At 41.9% G+C, this 18,496-nt stretch overlaps 1 protein-coding gene across 1 annotated transcript; it reads right to left on the bottom strand.

Moving 5' to 3' along the window:
• Window positions 1–5,660: 5,660 nt before the first annotated feature.
• On the bottom strand, window positions 5,661–16,733 carry LOC128439701 (bromodomain adjacent to zinc finger domain protein 2B-like). The gene is made up of 27 exons (XM_053422092.1): window positions 16,653–16,733; window positions 16,400–16,538; window positions 15,744–15,804; window positions 14,976–15,084; window positions 14,711–14,812; window positions 14,167–14,377; window positions 13,544–13,636; window positions 13,399–13,460; window positions 13,075–13,140; window positions 12,610–12,675; window positions 12,246–12,296; window positions 12,012–12,044; window positions 11,095–11,160; window positions 10,600–10,740; window positions 9,900–10,151; window positions 9,268–9,491; window positions 8,745–8,819; window positions 8,461–8,629; window positions 8,279–8,341; window positions 8,046–8,190; window positions 7,820–7,965; window positions 7,447–7,714; window positions 7,123–7,278; window positions 6,808–6,962; window positions 6,479–6,654; window positions 5,981–6,248; window positions 5,661–5,780 (listed from the first exon to the last, which is right to left on the bottom strand). Exons 1-27 carry the CDS (start codon window positions 16,731–16,733, stop codon window positions 5,661–5,663), a joined length of 3,498 nt encoding a protein of 1,165 aa, XP_053278067.1.
• Window positions 16,734–18,496: the final 1,763 nt, after the last annotated feature.

Here is an 18,496-nt window from a genome sequence, read left to right as displayed (position 1 = left end):
GAAAGACTGTTTTGTTTCTTTTTATTGGAAACGGAGATGCAGACAGAGATATGCCCATTTATGTGTTAGATAACTCATCCCTTCCTCCTACATACATCACATCCTCTAGACCTATGGTAGGAGGGATTTCTAATGGACAACCTAAGTACTGAAAGCTAGACTATTATGCAGTTGTAGACACAACACAGTGTCCCTGGGCCTGAGAAGGGAAGAAAAGGAGTTTAATGTGGCTATTAAATGTGACTAAAACTAGACTAAAATGTAATTAGTTTTCGTCGACTAAAACTAGACTAAAATGTAATTTGTTTTCGTCGACTAAAACTAGACTAAAATGTCATTTGTTTTCGTCGACTAAAACTAAGAAGGATAAAAATGACTAAAACTAGACTAAAACTAATATGCATTTTCGTCAAAAGACTAAGACTAAGACTAAATCAAAAATAGCTGCCAAAATTAACACTGCGCCGTATCCCAGGGTGACAAGAAACCCGAGAGGTATGAGCCCAATGGATGACCTGGGAACGAAGTAGAATCGACACAAACAACCGGTTCGGGGGACATCCGTCCGGCACCTGACCATTAACATTTGCCTGTCTGACCCTTTGTTCAATATCCCAGGTAACGGCCCCTATCACACAGGATGGAGGCAAGATATTAGAAGGAGATCTCGGGGCAGAACCAGGGTCAAACAAACGAGACAGTGCATCTGCTTTCGTATTGTTTGAACCGGGACGATATGACAGTGAGAAATTAAAGCGATTAAAAAATAAAGCCCACCTGGCCTGTCTGGAATTTAGTCGTTTGGCGGATCGGATGTACTCGAGATTCTTATGATCAGTCAAAACCAGGGACGGCTGTTCTGCCCCCTCCAACCAATGACGCCATTCTTCCAGAGCCACTTTAATAGCTAGTAACTCCCTATTCCCAACATCATAATTTCGCTCAGCGGGCGAAAGTTTCCGAGACAGAAAAGCGCAGGGATGGAGCTTCTTGTCCACTTCTGATCTTTGCGAGAGTATGGCCCCGACTCCTATGTCTGAGGCATCAACCTCAACCACGAACTGAAGATTAGGGTCCGGGAGCGTGAGGATCGGGGCAGTAGTAAATCTCTCCTTTAATTTTTTAAAGGCTCTCTCAGCCGGTAGTGACCACTGAAACCTTATGTTCGAGGAGGTCAGTTTATGCAATGGAGATGAAATAGTGCTAAAGTTCCTAATGAAACGTCTGTAAAAATTTGCAAAACCCAGAAAGCGTTGGAGATGTTTGCGAGAAGTGGGAGTAGCCCACTCAGTCACTGCGCTAACCTTCGCCGGATCCATCTGGAAGTTGTCTTGAGAGACGATGAACCCTAGGAAAGCGACAGAGGACACGTGAAATTCGCATTTTTCTGCCTTAACAAAAGGTTGGTGGGTGAGAAGACGCTGGAGAACCTGGTGAACATGCTGGACATGAGTCTCCCAATCCTGGGAGAAGATGAAAATATCGTCTAAATAAACAAAGACATATTGGTTCAACATATCACGAAGTATGTCGTTAACTAACGCCTGGAATACCGCTGGCGCATTAGATAAACCAAATGGCATTACTAGGTACTCATAGTGACCACTTGGGGTATTAAAGGCTGTCTTCCACTCATCCCCTTCTCTTATCCTCACCAAGTGATAGGCGTTCCTCAGGTCCAGCTTGGTGAAGACCTTAGCGTTCCTTCAAAGCTCAAACGCAGAGGAGATGAGGGGAAGAGGATATCGATTCTTGATGGTAATCTCATTTAATCCCCGATAATCAATACATGGGCGGAGCGTCTTATCCTTCTTGGCCACAAAGAAGAACCCAGCTCCAGCAGGAGATGAAGACGGCCGAATGAGTCCTGACGCCAGGGAGGAGTCAATATATTCTGTCATAGTTTTTACCTCCGGTGAAGACAAGGAATAGAGGCGCCCCCTAGGGGGTGAAGTACCTGGTAGCAGGTCAATGGCGCAGTCATAAGGTCGATGAGGTGGTAAAGAGGTAGCCCGTGTCTTGTTGAAGACCTCCTTGAGATCTAGATAACATGGGGGAACTCGGGAGAGATCTGGGAAATCAGCGTCCGATGAAATCGTGCGGGGAGAGGTGACCGCAGATCGAGACGCAGGAAGTTCTAGACACTTGGGAGAAGAAACATCAGAAGAGTGGAATACCTTGGATATAGACACAGTGCGAATGCAGGTTACAGAACAGTTTCTGTCCCAACTTGTTATTTCCCCTGTGACCCAGTTCATGTGGGGGTTGTGTTTAGAGAGCCGTGGAAAACCCAAAATGAGAGGGTGTGATGGAGAGTCGAAAAGGTAAAAACTCAAAACTTCAGAATGTTCCTCGGAAATAATCATCTGAATTGGATCAGTCCGGTGCGGTATTTTACATAATAAACGTCCATCTAGAGCGTGAGCCTCCAATAGCTTTGGAAGAGGAATTAATTTTAAATTTAATTTCTTCACTAACCTCCAGTCCATAAAATTCTCATCAGCCCCAGAGTCAGCCAGAAAGGATTACTGACAGTCTGAGAAGGTGTGATGAGTTTGGCTTGCATGAAAGGTCGAACAGAAGACACAGTAGTGTGACTCACCAGTGTATATCTTGCCGTTGCCTGGTCCTTCACTGGACAGTTTGAGAGGTAGTGACCCTTCTGCCCACAATAAATGCATCTACCCTCACGGAGTCGACGCTGACGCTCCTCTGGACTGAGCTTTGTGCGCCCAAGCTGCATTGGCTCCTCCGCACCAGCATAGGGCGCTGTTGCGCCGGCCATGGGTGTGAACCGCGCCGGAGCTTGCCAGGACTGCTGAGCTGAAGTCGACTGCCCCCTCTGGACAGGAGCAGAATATTCCGGTCTGGATCTCCCACGGTCCTGGAGACGTTTATCGATCTTAACCACCAAAGCAATGAGCGAGTCCACATCTTCTGGCAACTCACGGTTGATGAATTGAGCCGAGGAGCAGATGTGTGAATCTCTTGACCATTCAGCTGTCGCCCATCTCTCTGCTCTGCCAGAGAGGTACGAAATTACGTATGCCACCTTGGAACGTTCCGTCTGGAAAGCTGGCGCATTTAACTCAAAATGAAGCCCACACTGAACCAGAAATGACCGACAGTCGCCAGAGTCCCCGGAAAATCTTTCGGGACGAGAGAGACGTGGCGGGAAGTGAAGCTAGAGCTGAAGCTGGAGCTCGGACCGGAGCTGGAACAGCACTCGGAGTGATGAAGGTGTCCAGACGATCCATGAGCCTTTGGACCTGATTAGTCAAGAAACTAACCTGGCTGTGAATGCTCTCCTGGCGCTCCGACATCCCCTGCATCTCGAGGTGAACTGCATTAAATTGTTTCTCCGTCTGCTGCAGTAATGGTGCCGGCAGGACAGTGCGCCCGGAACCGGAGTCAGCTGAATCCATTTTATTGGCCAGTTCGTACTGTAGAGAGTGCAGACAGGTGTGTGGATCCAATAGCAAGACTCAGAGACACAAGAAGGTGCAGTTAACCAACTTTACTGTTGAATGTTGGTACACGTTAAGGTAGTCCAAACACGGGTACAAGAATCCAACAGGAGACAGGCAGCGGCAGAGTTCGTAATCCGTAAATCCAGCAGGGAGCAGACACCGGCAGAGTTCGTAATAGTTTCGGTCCAAGGTCGGTACACGGGAAGGCAGTCGATCACAGTGCAGAGTATCCGGCAGGGAAAAGGCAGAGACGTAACTCGTTAAGCAGGCAGTGATCGGTAACAGGAAAGCTATCAGGAGTAAATGCTGGAACGCTAAGAAAATGGAGAAACAAAGACGAACTGGCAATGCAACACAGGAACACACAAACTAAATACACCGGGTGATGAGGACCAGGTGCAAACAATCAGGGAGGAGCTGACAATCACCCAGGTGGAACACACACACGAGGGAGGGAGTGAGGAGTCTGAAACGAGAGGAGAGGTGAGTAAACAATAACAACACATAACAGAAGAATAAGTTATAAATATCCAGCCAACTTAACTAAATAATCAGGGCTGGACATAACACTATGCCAGTGTCTGGAGAGCGAAGCGCGAAATGGAACCGAGGGGGTCGAGGAGGTGGACACCATCATCTGCGTACATTTCCAGATAAGAAAAAGAAAAACCTGTAACATGTCTTCTCTTTAGTTCAAATTAAGGAATAAGTGATATTTTTCCTTTATTTAAATAGTTCAAACAAAATGTGACCATGGATCGCCACATGGGATTTCATTTTATAGTTATAAATGTGTGTATAATTTTTTGTTAGAACACATAAACATACCTGACATGCACATTTCTAAAAGAGCTTGTCATTGCTGTAATGTACTGGTATGTAAAAATATATTTTTGTTCTGTTTATCAAAGAATAAAATAAAACTAACATGTTCTTTTACATGTTGGCTTTGCACATTTATATAATGAGGTCTATTCTATTCTGGATACCTGAACCTACAAAACACAAGGTTTATTGGAATTTTTCTATTACCTCCGTGAAGGAGGTTATTTTTGGTTGTTTATTTTGTTTGTTAGTGGGATTATGCAAAAGAAGCTCAATCAATTTCCATGAAATTTGTGGAGGTCTGGGATGAACCCATTACATTTTTTGTGTGAATCCAGGATTTTTTTTTACTTTCTTAAAGATACAAACCCGCTCACTGCATGAAATGAAATACTAATAAGGCAGCTGTTTTATGTTTAAAAATATTATTTATTAGGGCCCGAGCACCGAACAGTAGGAGACAGTGGGAGGCCCTATTGAAATTGTAAGGATTATTAGGGCCTGAGCACCTCTGGTGGGAGGCCCTATTGTATTTCGAAGGATTTGTATTTCCCTTCTGGGCTTTTCAGGGCCTAGACATGCTCAAATTCTAACCAAAGATTGCAGGAAACTCAAAAACTCAAAAAAGTTTTTGTTTTCTGAAGTAATTTGAAGTGGGCGTGGCAAAATGTATCAACAGCGCCATCTAAGGAAAAGCCCCTCAGTTAGTGTGAGCGGGATTTATCATAACTCCTCATATGTAGTAAAGTAGAAAATACAATGGTTTTCTCTGAAATGTGAATCAAAAAAAGAATAGAACACAGACACACACAAGCACATAATAATGTGTCCATCTTCTTCCTGTGCTTAGTTTCTCATGGGAATGAGCAGGTAATCCAATCCTTAATGTAAATGTAAAGGCGTTGTGGCCCAGGGAGTAGCGTGGTCGTTCTCCAACAAGAAGGTTGGCGGTTCAATCCCCAATCTTCAAATGTCCTTGACAAGATCCTGACCTAAATTTGGCAGAACTTCTACCATCTATTCATTGCACAATATCTTAAATTATGTACATAAAAAAAAGAAAATGATATTTAATTAAATTGATTAATTAAATTAAATTGAAAAAATAGATTAAATTAAATTAAATTACATTATCCTGCGCAGTCCACCTCTGTGCATGAAGTGCACAGTCATTTTCTGGGCAGGAGCTGCAGGTGTTGAGTTATTTTCATGAACTAAACAGTGTTGCACTTGAAGATACTGATCATGGAGTGTTTTTCCTTTCACATTGCACAATCGGCTTTATTGCAGCTCATACATTTCAATTGTGTCACAGGTGAAGAGAAGGCCTCCGACATCAAAGATTTGCAGCCAATCTCTGTCGTATTAGGCCAGTTTGGCTCTTTTGGGACAGGGCCCACGGCTGTCAAACTCGTCCCTGCCTCGCTTTCCTCCCCCCAAAGCTCGGTTGTGATGCTTCCTACTGCGGAGTAATTGAGCGTTCTTCTGAAAGAGGGGACATAAAAACGACTGGTGAGGAGCCACGCGCAACAAATACCGTGCAGATTAATTAAATGGATGTGGACATGTGGAACAATGAAGATATCATTGGACAGTTGAACAGATTGCGGCTCGTTCATCTGCACTGCTTGTGGACTAGGAGATTGTATTAAATGAAAGACATTAGAAAAAAGTCTCAGGTTTACTTTTGCCACGCAAATGTGACAGAACCATTTGCCGTCAGGAACTGTGGGGATCTTAGGCCTGTGGCAGTAGGTGTGGCAGCCTTTATCAGAGCCGTGACAAAGTTTTGATAGCGAGAGAAAAGAGGCATCACTAACCACTTTCTTGACGGGGCGGTCCCAGTCGATGGATTTCTTCAGCTGCTGAATACAGAGTGACAGCTGAGCCGAGCTGCGGACTTCTTCGAGGGCTTCGTGCCACAGGCTCATCCCAGGAGTCACCTCCTCCTCCCTGCTTTGAGGTTACAGAGAGTGAGTGGAAGTATTACAGGACAGCAGTACATCCAAAGCAGTGACTTCAGGGAAATCAGTGAGTAAAGATAAACTGTACATTGCACATTGAGGCTGTCAGTACTTCTTCGACTGAGATGCATCATGCAGAGGAAAAAACTACTTATCATACAGACACAGGCACAGTGGTATTATTCTGTTTGGTCTGAGGGTTCATTTCTCTGTAGGTACCTTCGATCGATGTTCTCCTCCAGCTCTGACAGCCTCATGACAGCTATATCAAGAGGATTGTTAGGCCGCCTGGTTCCTCTTTGCCACGTGTTTTCGGGAGCTGGAGAAGAGAGGAGCTTGTCCTCTCGATAGACCAGATCCTCCCTCTTTGACTGGGGCTTAGGGTGCATCCAGCCCTGAGGGACACAGAGTTGAAATATGGTGTTTGGTGATAAAGTAAGGACCCGAAATCCTATCTGAGCACATACTGGAGAAATAGTCTTGAAATTAATCTGGGATATTTATATTTGTATGAGCTGTAAGTAGACAAACGTTCAGGATTATTTTACCTTGATCTGCAGACCGGCAAAGACGACTCTCCTCTCCAGAGCCTCCACCTGCTGCAGTAGGCGGATGTCCACCTCCATCGCCTGCTCCTCCACACACCAACTCGCCACGGTTTTCTCCCTCACCTCCTGTTTCTTCAGCTTCACCACATCAAACGCTGCTCCCATAGATACATACATACAATAGAGCAAATGACTGTCTATGAAAAGCAACATATTTATACATATTAATTTGGGAGCAGGTGACATGAACATTTCAAATAACAGTATGTTTTGTATTAAAGATAATTAAAGTGAGCAGAGGAGTTGTGGACACACCATATTCGCTGTTGGCATAGAGCTGGGTCAAATACTCCATATGTTCTTGGAGCTGTTTCTGTAGGACCTTCTCTCTGATGCCTCGACTGTGGAGCGCCTCCACCAGACTGTGTAGCTCCTGCACGTCTGACACTCGCCACCAACCGTGCAGCATCTCTGCCAACCAAAGAGAGAAGTATTGTTAATTGCTTAATTTTAGGAGCATAAGAAGGTTGCAGAGCTGAGTGACAGTCATCACAGCATGTACTCCAGGACTGTCTGGGCAGTGATGATCTTTAGTCCAGCACATTTCACTTGTGCTTACTGGCAGTGAGCCATTCTTACCCTTAGGGATGGGCTGAGGTGTGGGGTAGTCCTTAGCTGCCTCCACAGCAGGAAACAAGGCACAAGGTGGCTTGTCACACAGGGCCTCTGGGTTCTCAAGCTTGTTGACTGTGTGGTTAGTCAGCTGGAGGTCAGGCTGGGGGCTGGAGGTTATCCGGGGGCTGCCTTTGAGCTGGGGGGAACACAGCGGATATGGCCCTGAAGAATCTGTTTCACCTGCAGGTCCCTGCAGAGTGGTTGCACGCGGGGGGCTGTGGGATATCCCCGTCTGAGAGGAGGGATGTAAAGGATTACATGCAGTGGAAAGAATTTTAGCAGAGCCACTGTTCTGGTGTTTGTCAGAATGTGTGTTAAAAGATCGATCCTTTTTGACCACTCCCTTGAGGAAGATTTTGAGATGGTCTTTGCCCTTCTGGCTCTCTGGTGTTGGGCAGAGCACCCACTCCATCTCTTTCAGCTGCGCCTTCTTTATTCGGATCACCTGAGCCGTTTCCTGTTTCTCCTTCAACTCTTCATAGCCTGAGTAACATTTAAAAAATCAGCTCAAAGTGCATATCAAACATAACAAATCAGATGTATATTTCAGTATGAGTTTTCACCTTTGCTGCTCTCCATGCCCTCAACAAAGATGCCGCCACACTCTGGGAGAAGCCAGTAACGCCTCTTGTAGCGGTCCTGTCCAATCATCATGGAGCGCTGTGATTGAGAGGAGCGTAGCAGCTCCTGTGTGATCTGACTCTGTTGCTAAAGAGACAGAAAACAGAGGTAGAATGGGATTTCTTTAATCCATCAACTAGCTCTTCCTGAGAAAATGAATGTGGGTGAAATTTACCATGCATAATTTCTCGATCTGCTTCTCGAGCTCCTCCATACTGGCAGAGTTCACACAGTTGTCCTAGATGAAAAGATCTCATTAGTTGGAGGCCAGTGGACTGACTGACATTAACTATAACAAACGCTGAATGAGCCACTGGCAACAGTAAAAAAAAAAAGAAGCATCATGCTGTTACTGACCTCCTCCTCACAAATCTCTGCTTTCGCCCCTTTCTCCCCTTCATGATCTTCTCCCTCCTCGTCCTCTTCATCTCCTTGGTCCTCGCAGTCGTCATCGAAGGTGAGGCTGTTATCTCCGCCCACACTGCTGTCTCCCTTCTTAGTCCTCTTGGTGTAAATGCTCCTCAGTCTTTGAACGCAGAAATGTACAGAGGAAAAAAAAATGTTTTAATTTATTCACAAAAAGATTTGAAAAACTTTGCACAGAACCTTCTGGTAAAATCTTGGAATGAGCATGTTCTCACTTGCGGAGCTTTCCCTGTACAGCCCGCTTCTCCTTCCTCAAGTTGTCCATGTGATACATCTTCTTGTTGATCTCACTGCAAAGTCACATTGAAAATCATGCTTCAAGTCTCAGATTGATACATTTGCAGGCCACTGCAGCGGGCAGGAGATGCCTTTCAAATTGCTGCTGGTACTAATGAAAGATTAATAAAGCATAGTTTGATGCAACCTTTTGAAACTATCCATCAGACCATGATTTGTCATATTCCTTTTGATACATCTGTTGTTTCTTCACAATTTGAGCCCTCATGAATAAAAGATGACTATTTTCTGCTCTCAGGCAAAGAGATTAACTGAAGCTCCAGGCACATAATAAACACTTGTTTAAACTGTGCACGCAATCAACTTTACAAAATAAAAATGGCTCATTCAACACAAATTTAACAACACTTTTTTTTCCTCCATCATTTTGTTATATTGTGAATATAAGCAAAAAAATGAGGATTGAGATATGTGAGGATTAGAAGGAAATGGATCCCTCACCTGATCACAGCTTTACTGCAGCAGAGATCATCACAAAGGAACAACAACATGGATGCCTTCTGAGACGGACTGTGGGCCTGAAAAGCTTTAGTTCGTAGACTGAGGGCCAGAGCAGCTGACTTTGTCTGATCACAGTGAGCCTCCATGTAGATCTGCAGGATCTCAGACACATTGTCTCTGTTGATCTCCACATCAGTCAAGCGTTGCCCTAGACAGGTTTTGCTCTAAAAGAAAAAATATTGATAAGTTCAGTCAGTGTGTTTAATAAATGTTTCTTCACCTACTTAGCGTGAAGTGTAAGTATTTGTGTATACTACAATGTCAAACAGAACAGGAACAGAACCCTAAAGTGCCAACATGTACTTTTACAGAATGTATTAAACTAGAGTGTCCCTGCTGTCAGGTCTTCCTTTAATATATTGATTACAAATACATCTCTACTTTTGAACTACTGCAGTGGTTAAGCATCAGCTACAGAAATGGTGAAAGTCAATGTCTAAAGCAATTAAATGTGAAACCTGTAAAAAGTTACGTCTGATCACTATGAATGTGTGTGTGCATAAATACATGATTAACAAATCCTTTACAATTCAACAACTGTATAACTACTACACTGACAATGACAGACTCACCCTGTGACCTGCAGGTATCCCTGGATCCTGTACGGCTGAGGAGACCATGCCCACCAGCAGGTCTTCTACTTTCCCCATACTGCTCCCGGTGTTAAGGAAACCCTTTTGAATGACTCTTAAGTCGAGGTCGTTTACATTTTGTAATCCCAGGACCTTTCCAAAGGTGTGTACAAACTGCAGCACCGCCAGGCAGTCTGATAAGGTGCTTCCTTGCACTACCAGACCAGGGATTCTTGAGAGCACTGGAAGACTCTGAAGATAAAAAAGATAAATAATGCTCAATGTTATATTATACTTTGAAATGATTTGTAAATCTATCTGACCTAAGTATTTCTTCTTTCAGACTATTGGTAAAATGTGTTATAAATACAGTACATGCTTTCAGTAGCCACTTGGTGGCAGTACTCTGACTTATACCTGCCCTCTTTAATCAAACATAGATGCTTTCAGTGATATTAAGCATCTATTTTTGTATGTGACAGTAAAACAATGAAACCATAAATTTGTGAAAACATCTAATCTTCATGCATATAGCTCCTACAGAGATTATACTGATTTATTTGCTATGTAAAAACAACAACACATGCCTGGTTGAATTCTTAATCTCTCCACATATATGTATGATGTATATTCCACAGATGGAGACTATCTGTGGTAATATGTACGCACTCTGATGTACGGACTCTCTGTGCGTGAGTACCTTAAGATCGGCCAAACACATGTCCTCGTTTGGCTTCTTTAGAGCCTTTGCTTTTTCCAGCTCCAATCTCCTGATCTGGAGTTTCCTCTCCTTGTTCATCCGTTTCTCCTCCATCTGCTGTTGCTTCAGACGCTCTTTCTCCTGCAGCCAAGAGATTGTATTATTCCCATTGATATTGATATTGGTATAAAAACACAAACTAGGAACTAAATTACCACAGTGTTGAAATCCTTAAAAAAATTAACATTTCCCAGAGATTTAAAACTAGTGAGGAAACATCTTTGTGAATCAGCAGTTACTGACCTCTGCCTTCTTACGAATCACCTCAGCCTTAATGAGCATCATCTGCTGCTTGCGTCTTTCCGTCTCCTAGCCGAGCACAAACACATTATTTTCTTTCTGAAGCGCAGTTTATATTATACTATAAAGACAAGGGTCACAGATGGATATTTAAAACTAGTGAGGAAACATCTGTGTGAATCAGCAGTTACCGACCTCTGCCTTCTTACGGATCTCCTCAGCCTTCATCAGGATCATCTGCTGCCTGTGTCTCTCCGTCTCCTAGCCGAGCACAAACACATTATTTTCTTTCCTAAACACAGTTTCTATTATACTATGAAGACAAGAGTCACAGATGGAACACACTATGGAACACTTGACATGCACAGAAGAAGCGTCTGCATAAGTCAAACTGTCACAATGATGTCCTAATCAACATGCTGCATATTGCACAGTAGTTTAAGTGCAAGACATACACGGCATTTAAAGCAAATGGAACTTAGTGATTAATAAAAAGCAATCAAGGGTAGTGATGCACACAGAAAGCATAAACTCAAAGTTACAAACAGCCATTATTAATCTGGCAAGTAGCAGACTGAAAGCTGGTACAGGCCAAGAGTTTCAGATCAGCATGCAGAACAATGAGTGCGTTTCAAATCAACAATGATGGAATTTAAAGGATTAAATTGTATATCTGATTTATTTATTGTGAAAAGCTGTAAATAATACTACTTCACTCACAGCTGCTAAACTCTCCCCACAAACTAGATACATCACTGTATATTGACTTTTCCAAATGGGACGATAGATAAGTGTTGCTCACATGCTGTGGTGAAAAAGGTATTTCATCCAAAACAGAATTTAACAAGTAGTCAGTGTTCTTTAGGTGTATCATAAATCTTCTCATCCTTGTATAAATTCTGTGCAGTCCAGCCTTTTTCGATCATATCGTGGACTTAATGGATGTGTTTTCCCTGAGTGACAAATAGCGCGGATGTATGCAGTGCCCTGATTTGAAAAGCCATGCAGAGGGATGTAGTATGACTGCAACCAAACACTACACGCAACATACTGCTGGGATGGCAACCAATTACCACAACACATTCACAATATGTTGTTGAATGTACAGAAACTAACATACCCCACACCATATCTATTCTATGCCTCTCCACCCTTGGTAGGAAGAGTTGGCAAAGTATAAGGAGATAGAAAAATCAAAGGAGAAAACCAATGCAATAAAAATCCAGCCTATAGTTAAAAATACACCAAAGAACCCCAAATTAATTAATAATATTTTTAAATTATATATTGTGTGTTAATTCGTAAGAGACCATCTTCAAGTTATTCAAATCATTTGAGGGAAAAACACCTACCTGTTGCTTCAGCATAACAGCTCGCATTCTTTCCATCTCCTTTTCCTTTGGGGAAAAGAACAGATCATTTACCAAGGTAAGGAAAATCTGCTTTGCACTAACAAATAGAACAACAGTTCACATTCAGGTTACTTTAGTTGTACCCGCAAGAAAGATGCATCCGTTTGACAGACATCTTACAAACCACACAGACAGGACACAACAAAACATAATCAAACATAACAATAAAACATAAAAAAAATATTAAAATAAAATTATAGTAAGGGTCCATTTACACGGACTAAGAAGGAATCTGTAATATGTGATAACAGACGTAAAAGTGAAAAACACAATTTGCTCATAAACATCAGTTATTTACCTTTTTTTGTTTTTCAGCCTCCAGTTGTCTGGCATTGGCTGCTTCTTGTTGCTTCTGTCGTTTAGCCTGTGAATGCAAAAAGTTCAAGAAACAGAGTTGGATGATACACTCATTCCATAATTACAGTATTCCCAGAACAGAAAAGATAAATTAACTTTTAACCGGAGCAACAATGTTTGATAAATGAATCAACCGATCATTTCCTTGATTAGAGGTATAATATGAAACAAACGTGAGAAAAAAAAAACCATTAAGTGTTATACTTAATATTTTGTGTAATTTTGGTATTAGTTTGCTTAATGATGTCAATAGAAAATATTCCACACAAATCTAAATAGAGCAAGTGTCTCACTGGTAATATCAGATCTAACATATTGACACGCGGAGTGAAGAGATGATTATTCCCTCCCATTAAAACTCAAAGACAAAATGGCAGCTGTTTCTGCAATAACTTTTAGAACCAACCTCTAGAGTTTTCTTTGAACGGTGTTCCTTTTCCATTCGCATTTGCTGAATGCGCTCGATTCTCCTCTGGTAAAAGGATGAGGGCAAGATCAAATGAATTAACTGTTAAGTCATGCATGTTATAGAGAGGAGGAGGGGAGCAGGGTGTGGGGTGAGGAAGCACAGTGGGTCTATGCAAATCAGGAAGGTGCAGCATTTTGAAGGATAGCAACTTCCTTGTGGAATTTCAGAGCAGTTCAACTGTTTTCAGTTTAAAACCTTGAGAGTGTACAGTGTAAGATCTGCACGGAAAATTAAACAGAGCATGCAAAGAAAGATCCTTACCTGTTGGTCGAGAAGCTTGTTCAGCTCTTTCTTTATCCGGGTTTCTTCAGCCAATCGTATGGCTAGAAAACACAAACATGTTAGGTTCACACACACAATCTGATCCAATGTTAGAGAAGAGTCTGACGAGACGGTGGCTGTTTACCTTCTTGTTGCCTTGCCTCCTTGGCTGCTTGTGCCATGGCCTGCGCCTCCTGTTTTCTGATCAATTTGTTCTGAGCCAACAGTCGAGCCATTTCTGAAACATGATGGGATATAAACTATGAAATCATACTCCAAAGAGAATTGAAATGATTCGCAAAATATTGACCTGCAGACAACTCCAAAGTCCTGATTTCGAGAGGAAAAGCCTGAAGCATTTAACGACATGCTGTTTTTATTTACATGAAAAAACTGCAAAGACGGTTTAGGCTGGTCTTAACAGTAAGGAAAAAAGTTTAGAAAGAAAAGCCCCAAGGTCGATAAACCTTGCTCTATGTGTTTAATGTTAAAGGGAGCCTCTTTTAAGGTGGCTCTTACAAGGTGGGCAACTCTTACAACTGGATTTTGTGGTGCTGACACCAAAACATCCACCACTGACATTGTTTGAAGAAATGGTTTTGGAAGTAAACTCTATTGTAGCTGAGCTGGAAACATCTTAAAGTGATCTCACATATATGTTCAGGTGGCCAGATTTCCTCATGAAAAAACATAAGTGAAAATGTCAGATTCAGCTGGTTTTACCTATTTTACAGGTGACACTGAAACATTTCAAAGATGTACACTGACCTTGAGCCTTCAGCTTTCGGCGCACCCTGGCATCGCTGAGGTCTTGAAAGTTATTTTCTCCAATGTTTAGAGAATGATTATTCAATTGTTGTCCCCCAGCATCATCACCTGATGGCTGGTGCTCAGCCTCCAAGTGGCGGCTGGGGCGGGCATTCATGGCTATGATAAAGGCAGTGATCTCCTCCTCAGCCAGTAATAACCACTGAGGACCCTGAGAAATATTACAGAGACGAAGGAATTTAAAGAAAATGACAAAGACAAGATGGTCAGACTGACTTGTATCTACCGATTGCTTTCATTAACAAACGCAAGCTTTCAAGCTTAAGATTCATCATAAATGAACATTGATAGATATGTCTCAACAAATATGTGAATTCTTCTGCTTCCTACCTGCGACTATGTGGGTATATTGGCTCAATTTCTCTCAAACAGAAGTTTTTCATTGGAGTCATGTTTCTATCAGATCTCACACCATTTTACATTAAATGTATGTGTCTCATATATATATATATGTTGTGTAAAGTAAATAAAAGGGAACATTTACCTCTGGTCCTTCTCTGGCTTCATAGAAGGCACCAACTTTAATTTTTGGAATAAAGCTGAAGTTATCCCTTGAGATTTCAGTTATTCCATTCTGATGTAAGTACTGCAGACAAAAGAATTATGCATTTTAATTAAAGCATGGGAAGAACAGTGAGCTATATAACTGGTAACATGTTGTGATTTCCACTAGTGTGTGATAACATAAAGCTGCAGTGACTATATGCCATGGTTTAAGGTTTTATATTTTCCATAAATTGTTGGTTTACCTTCGTCACATAATGATAGCGACGCAGTATCTTCCCGCATGGTGCAAAGTAGACAACTTCCCCTTGAAGTCGACCTGCCACACTCCTGATGCGAGTCTCTCTCCGCCACCTGAGCAAACACAATTGCAAACCAAGTACAACATATAAATCATGAAATTAATATCATTAAAATATTGTTCCAGCTGTATTCAGTCATCATTAATATATATATAAATATATATATATATATTCAAAGAGAAAGATTTCTTGCAATAGTTATGTCTCCCAATTGAATAATGGTGTTCAAGGTCAGAACCCCAAACCAGCAGGGTAACAAGGAGGGAAATGATGTAATGGATGACTGTACAGCTGTCCACTTCTAGATGGACATGAGCCAAGAGGGGCAACCCCTCAGTCCTCAGGAGATCAACTGGAGAGCAGCCATGACTTAGGAAAAAAACACATGTAATCTGTTATCCCAGACAGAAATCGGGGCTGGAATACAGTCCAGTGGCCTGCTGATGAAAAACATCCCCATCAGATGAAAGGTTGCTCTGATCCCATGCTGCAGAATTTGCGGGCAGGGAGCAGCTAATGGCCAAAAGTTGGCCATAGGTGTCCTTTTATAAAAGGCCACTAGTCAGCCCTCAGTGAGCTGACATTAAACTATAAGTCCAATAGCAGAGACACAAACAGTGCAGCAAGTATGACAGCAAGAAGGACAAAGAGAACACGGTCAGACCATCCACACAATGTTAGTTTCATTTAACAAGAATTTCAATAGCTCACCCTAACTCAAGAGGCAACTTCAGAACCCCTTCATCTGTCACTCTGCTCCTCTTCCCTGCTCCTAAAAAAAGGAGACATGACTCAGCACCTTCAACCTGAGCAAATTACAGTACACAAATAGAGAAAAGAGCTACACTACTGAAAATCTATAATGTCCCTCAAAAGGAGACACTGATAGACAGACCGGTCGGTTTTGGATAGTTTTTTTGATGCTATTACTACAAAGAACAACTAAATGGAACAGAAAATAAACTCATTTATTTAAGAAAGTCACAATGTTCTCTGTTAGTAACAAAACATGTTCCATGACTCATCCAGTATCAGATTCAAAAAGCATCTGCCTGGGATATAAAAACAAAAGCTGCTGGAGATAAAAACATGATGTAACAAATGTCTTCCATTGAGATAATTTTAACCTGGAACTATTAACATAGATACTGTGAAAGTATGTTTTCATAAAAAAATAAAAAGTATAATTTTGCAAGAGGTAGGGAGACAAAAGTGTGTGTGTGTGTGTGTGTTTGTGTGTGTGTGTGTGGGGGGGGGGGGGGGGGATAAACATTGTGAGGAATCAATTGTGTCCTGAAGCAGAGATTTAACGATCTTAGTCAACTGTAATTTCAAGCTGTATCGTAGTTTATGGGTGTGTTTGTTACCTGGCAGTGGGGTAGGTGTGACGAATGAGGACGGGTCGCTCTGGTTGCTCAGAGCTCCTAAGCCGCTCAGTGTGTTGGGGGTGAGCAGACCACTGGGTGAACTAAGTGGCGTGATGACCTGCCAGTTGAGCAGCTCATTCTGTTGCAAGAGAGAACCAAACTACAGGAATTCATTTTCTGTACATGAGATAGAATTCAGAAATAAAATTAAACCAGCTACAATGCAGCAACATGAATACAAATTATAACTCACCAAACTTTCGCGGTGCAATGATATTTCTTCTGAGATTTCACTGCTCTCCTGTGAGAAGGGACTGCTGCTAATGGCTGACATGGCTGTATAACTGTAAACTGATCCACAGAGAGATGCTAAGTTTTTGGTTAACTGCCTTGAGTGAATTCACCACGACTTCATGCACAGGTGAACAAGTACATTTAAACATTCCTATGATGTAAAGAGATCACAAAGTAACAGCCTATTATCTTGACGTCATCATAGGCAAAGTATCCTAAGATCCTCGTATAATAAAGGGAAAAGATGTGTGTCATCAGAGCACTGACAGTGGGAGGCCCTTATTACAGCAACCTACCTGTTTTATATAACTAATTGTAATTTGGGGCAGTTTCATCATAGGCCTTGCAAAGTTTCAGCTTTGTGTTGTTTTAATGGTGCAGAACCAAGAATAATTGGCCAATAAACCAAAGACTGGTCACCTGACCTGTCTTATTTGCAGGCTGTGCATTTAAAGATCTTTCATGTCATAAAGCAGTATGATGAAACCAGTGATTCTGGATTACCACACAAACACATAATGCACCCAGCAGCTATTCTTGGAAGCTAAATATGTCTGTATATTCATTAGACTGAGAACACTCAGTGTCAATACGCCATCCATACAACTGATACATATCACAGTTGCATCATTCACACAAGCCTTTGATTTACCATCGACAGAGTCCTTTCATCTCTTCACTTTTCTCTCTTGCGTGTATTCACTTCACCCTCTAGGCAGGAACAAGAAGTGGAAATTAGAGTCAGCTTTGCTTTTTACTACAACACCATATTATATTACCACAGCTATCAGTTTGCTATTCTGGCAAAATCACAAAACATAGCCTGCTCTGTGAAGCTACAATATTAACTTATGAAGGTCCTAAATATCTAAAAGGGAAGGAAAATAAATAATGTCATTTGCGCAGCTCAACCTCTCTCTTTTATTCACACAAAGAAAATACAGGATAAAATATTGATCCATATCAAACATGACAATCACCATTCCATAAAGCTTTCCTCCCCCTCATTTAAGACCTACATGACAATCATGTAACTGCGAATTATGGATAACACGCTCAATGCCAGCACAATCTAAAAAGGTATATATACATATATACTGAAAATTACAAATCTGAAATTAGAAAATTATTAACCCAATTAAATTAACTCAGATAATTGATTTGAAATATCATAATACACTAATGTGTTCATTCGAAATGGCATATGATGAACTTTCTCTGCCCTAACAAGTCTTCAGAATTCTTCATTCTCGTTCTTTTTTTTATCCATTGCGTTGAAGAGCCACAGAAATAACAATAATAATAAGTGTATATCAAGTCCAAGCCTTGAATTAATGGTTACAGTTAGCATTGTGTCATGTTAACTTATTATAGGTATGTGTGTTTTGCATGTGTTGTATCAGGTTACCGGTAACAGCCATAATAAATCCTTGAAAGCTTCTACAACACCCTCACAAGAAAAGGAGGGAGCTCAGCTTTACAGATGATGGGGTTCGTGCGACCGTGCTCGTTTTTGCCGTCGCTGTTTCAACCCGGCTTGTCCACACAGTGCTGTACATGACCTGTCCCTTCCCAGGGTCGGTCACATAAAGAGCGGGAGACTTTCCCCCCTACTGTAGATCAAGAGTGGCCGTGTCCATGTCATGAATTTCATGGCAAAGTTTCATTATTCTTTGCTTCATAAAAATGAAGTGGGTAGGCCCGACTTTCACTTTCAGGTCACTGTTTAAAGTTGAGGAAGTACGAATGGAGTCAGAGGAGAGAGGACACAGGAGAGAACACTTTGGCGGGATTTGCCTAAGG

The sequence above is a fragment of the Pleuronectes platessa genome, chromosome 5, assembly GCF_947347685.1.
Source record: "Pleuronectes platessa chromosome 5, fPlePla1.1, whole genome shotgun sequence".
Lineage (NCBI taxonomy): Eukaryota > Metazoa > Chordata > Actinopteri > Pleuronectiformes > Pleuronectidae > Pleuronectes > Pleuronectes platessa.
The sequence above is the reverse complement of the archived record's forward strand: the minus strand, read 5'-3'. Positions and strand labels throughout refer to the sequence as shown.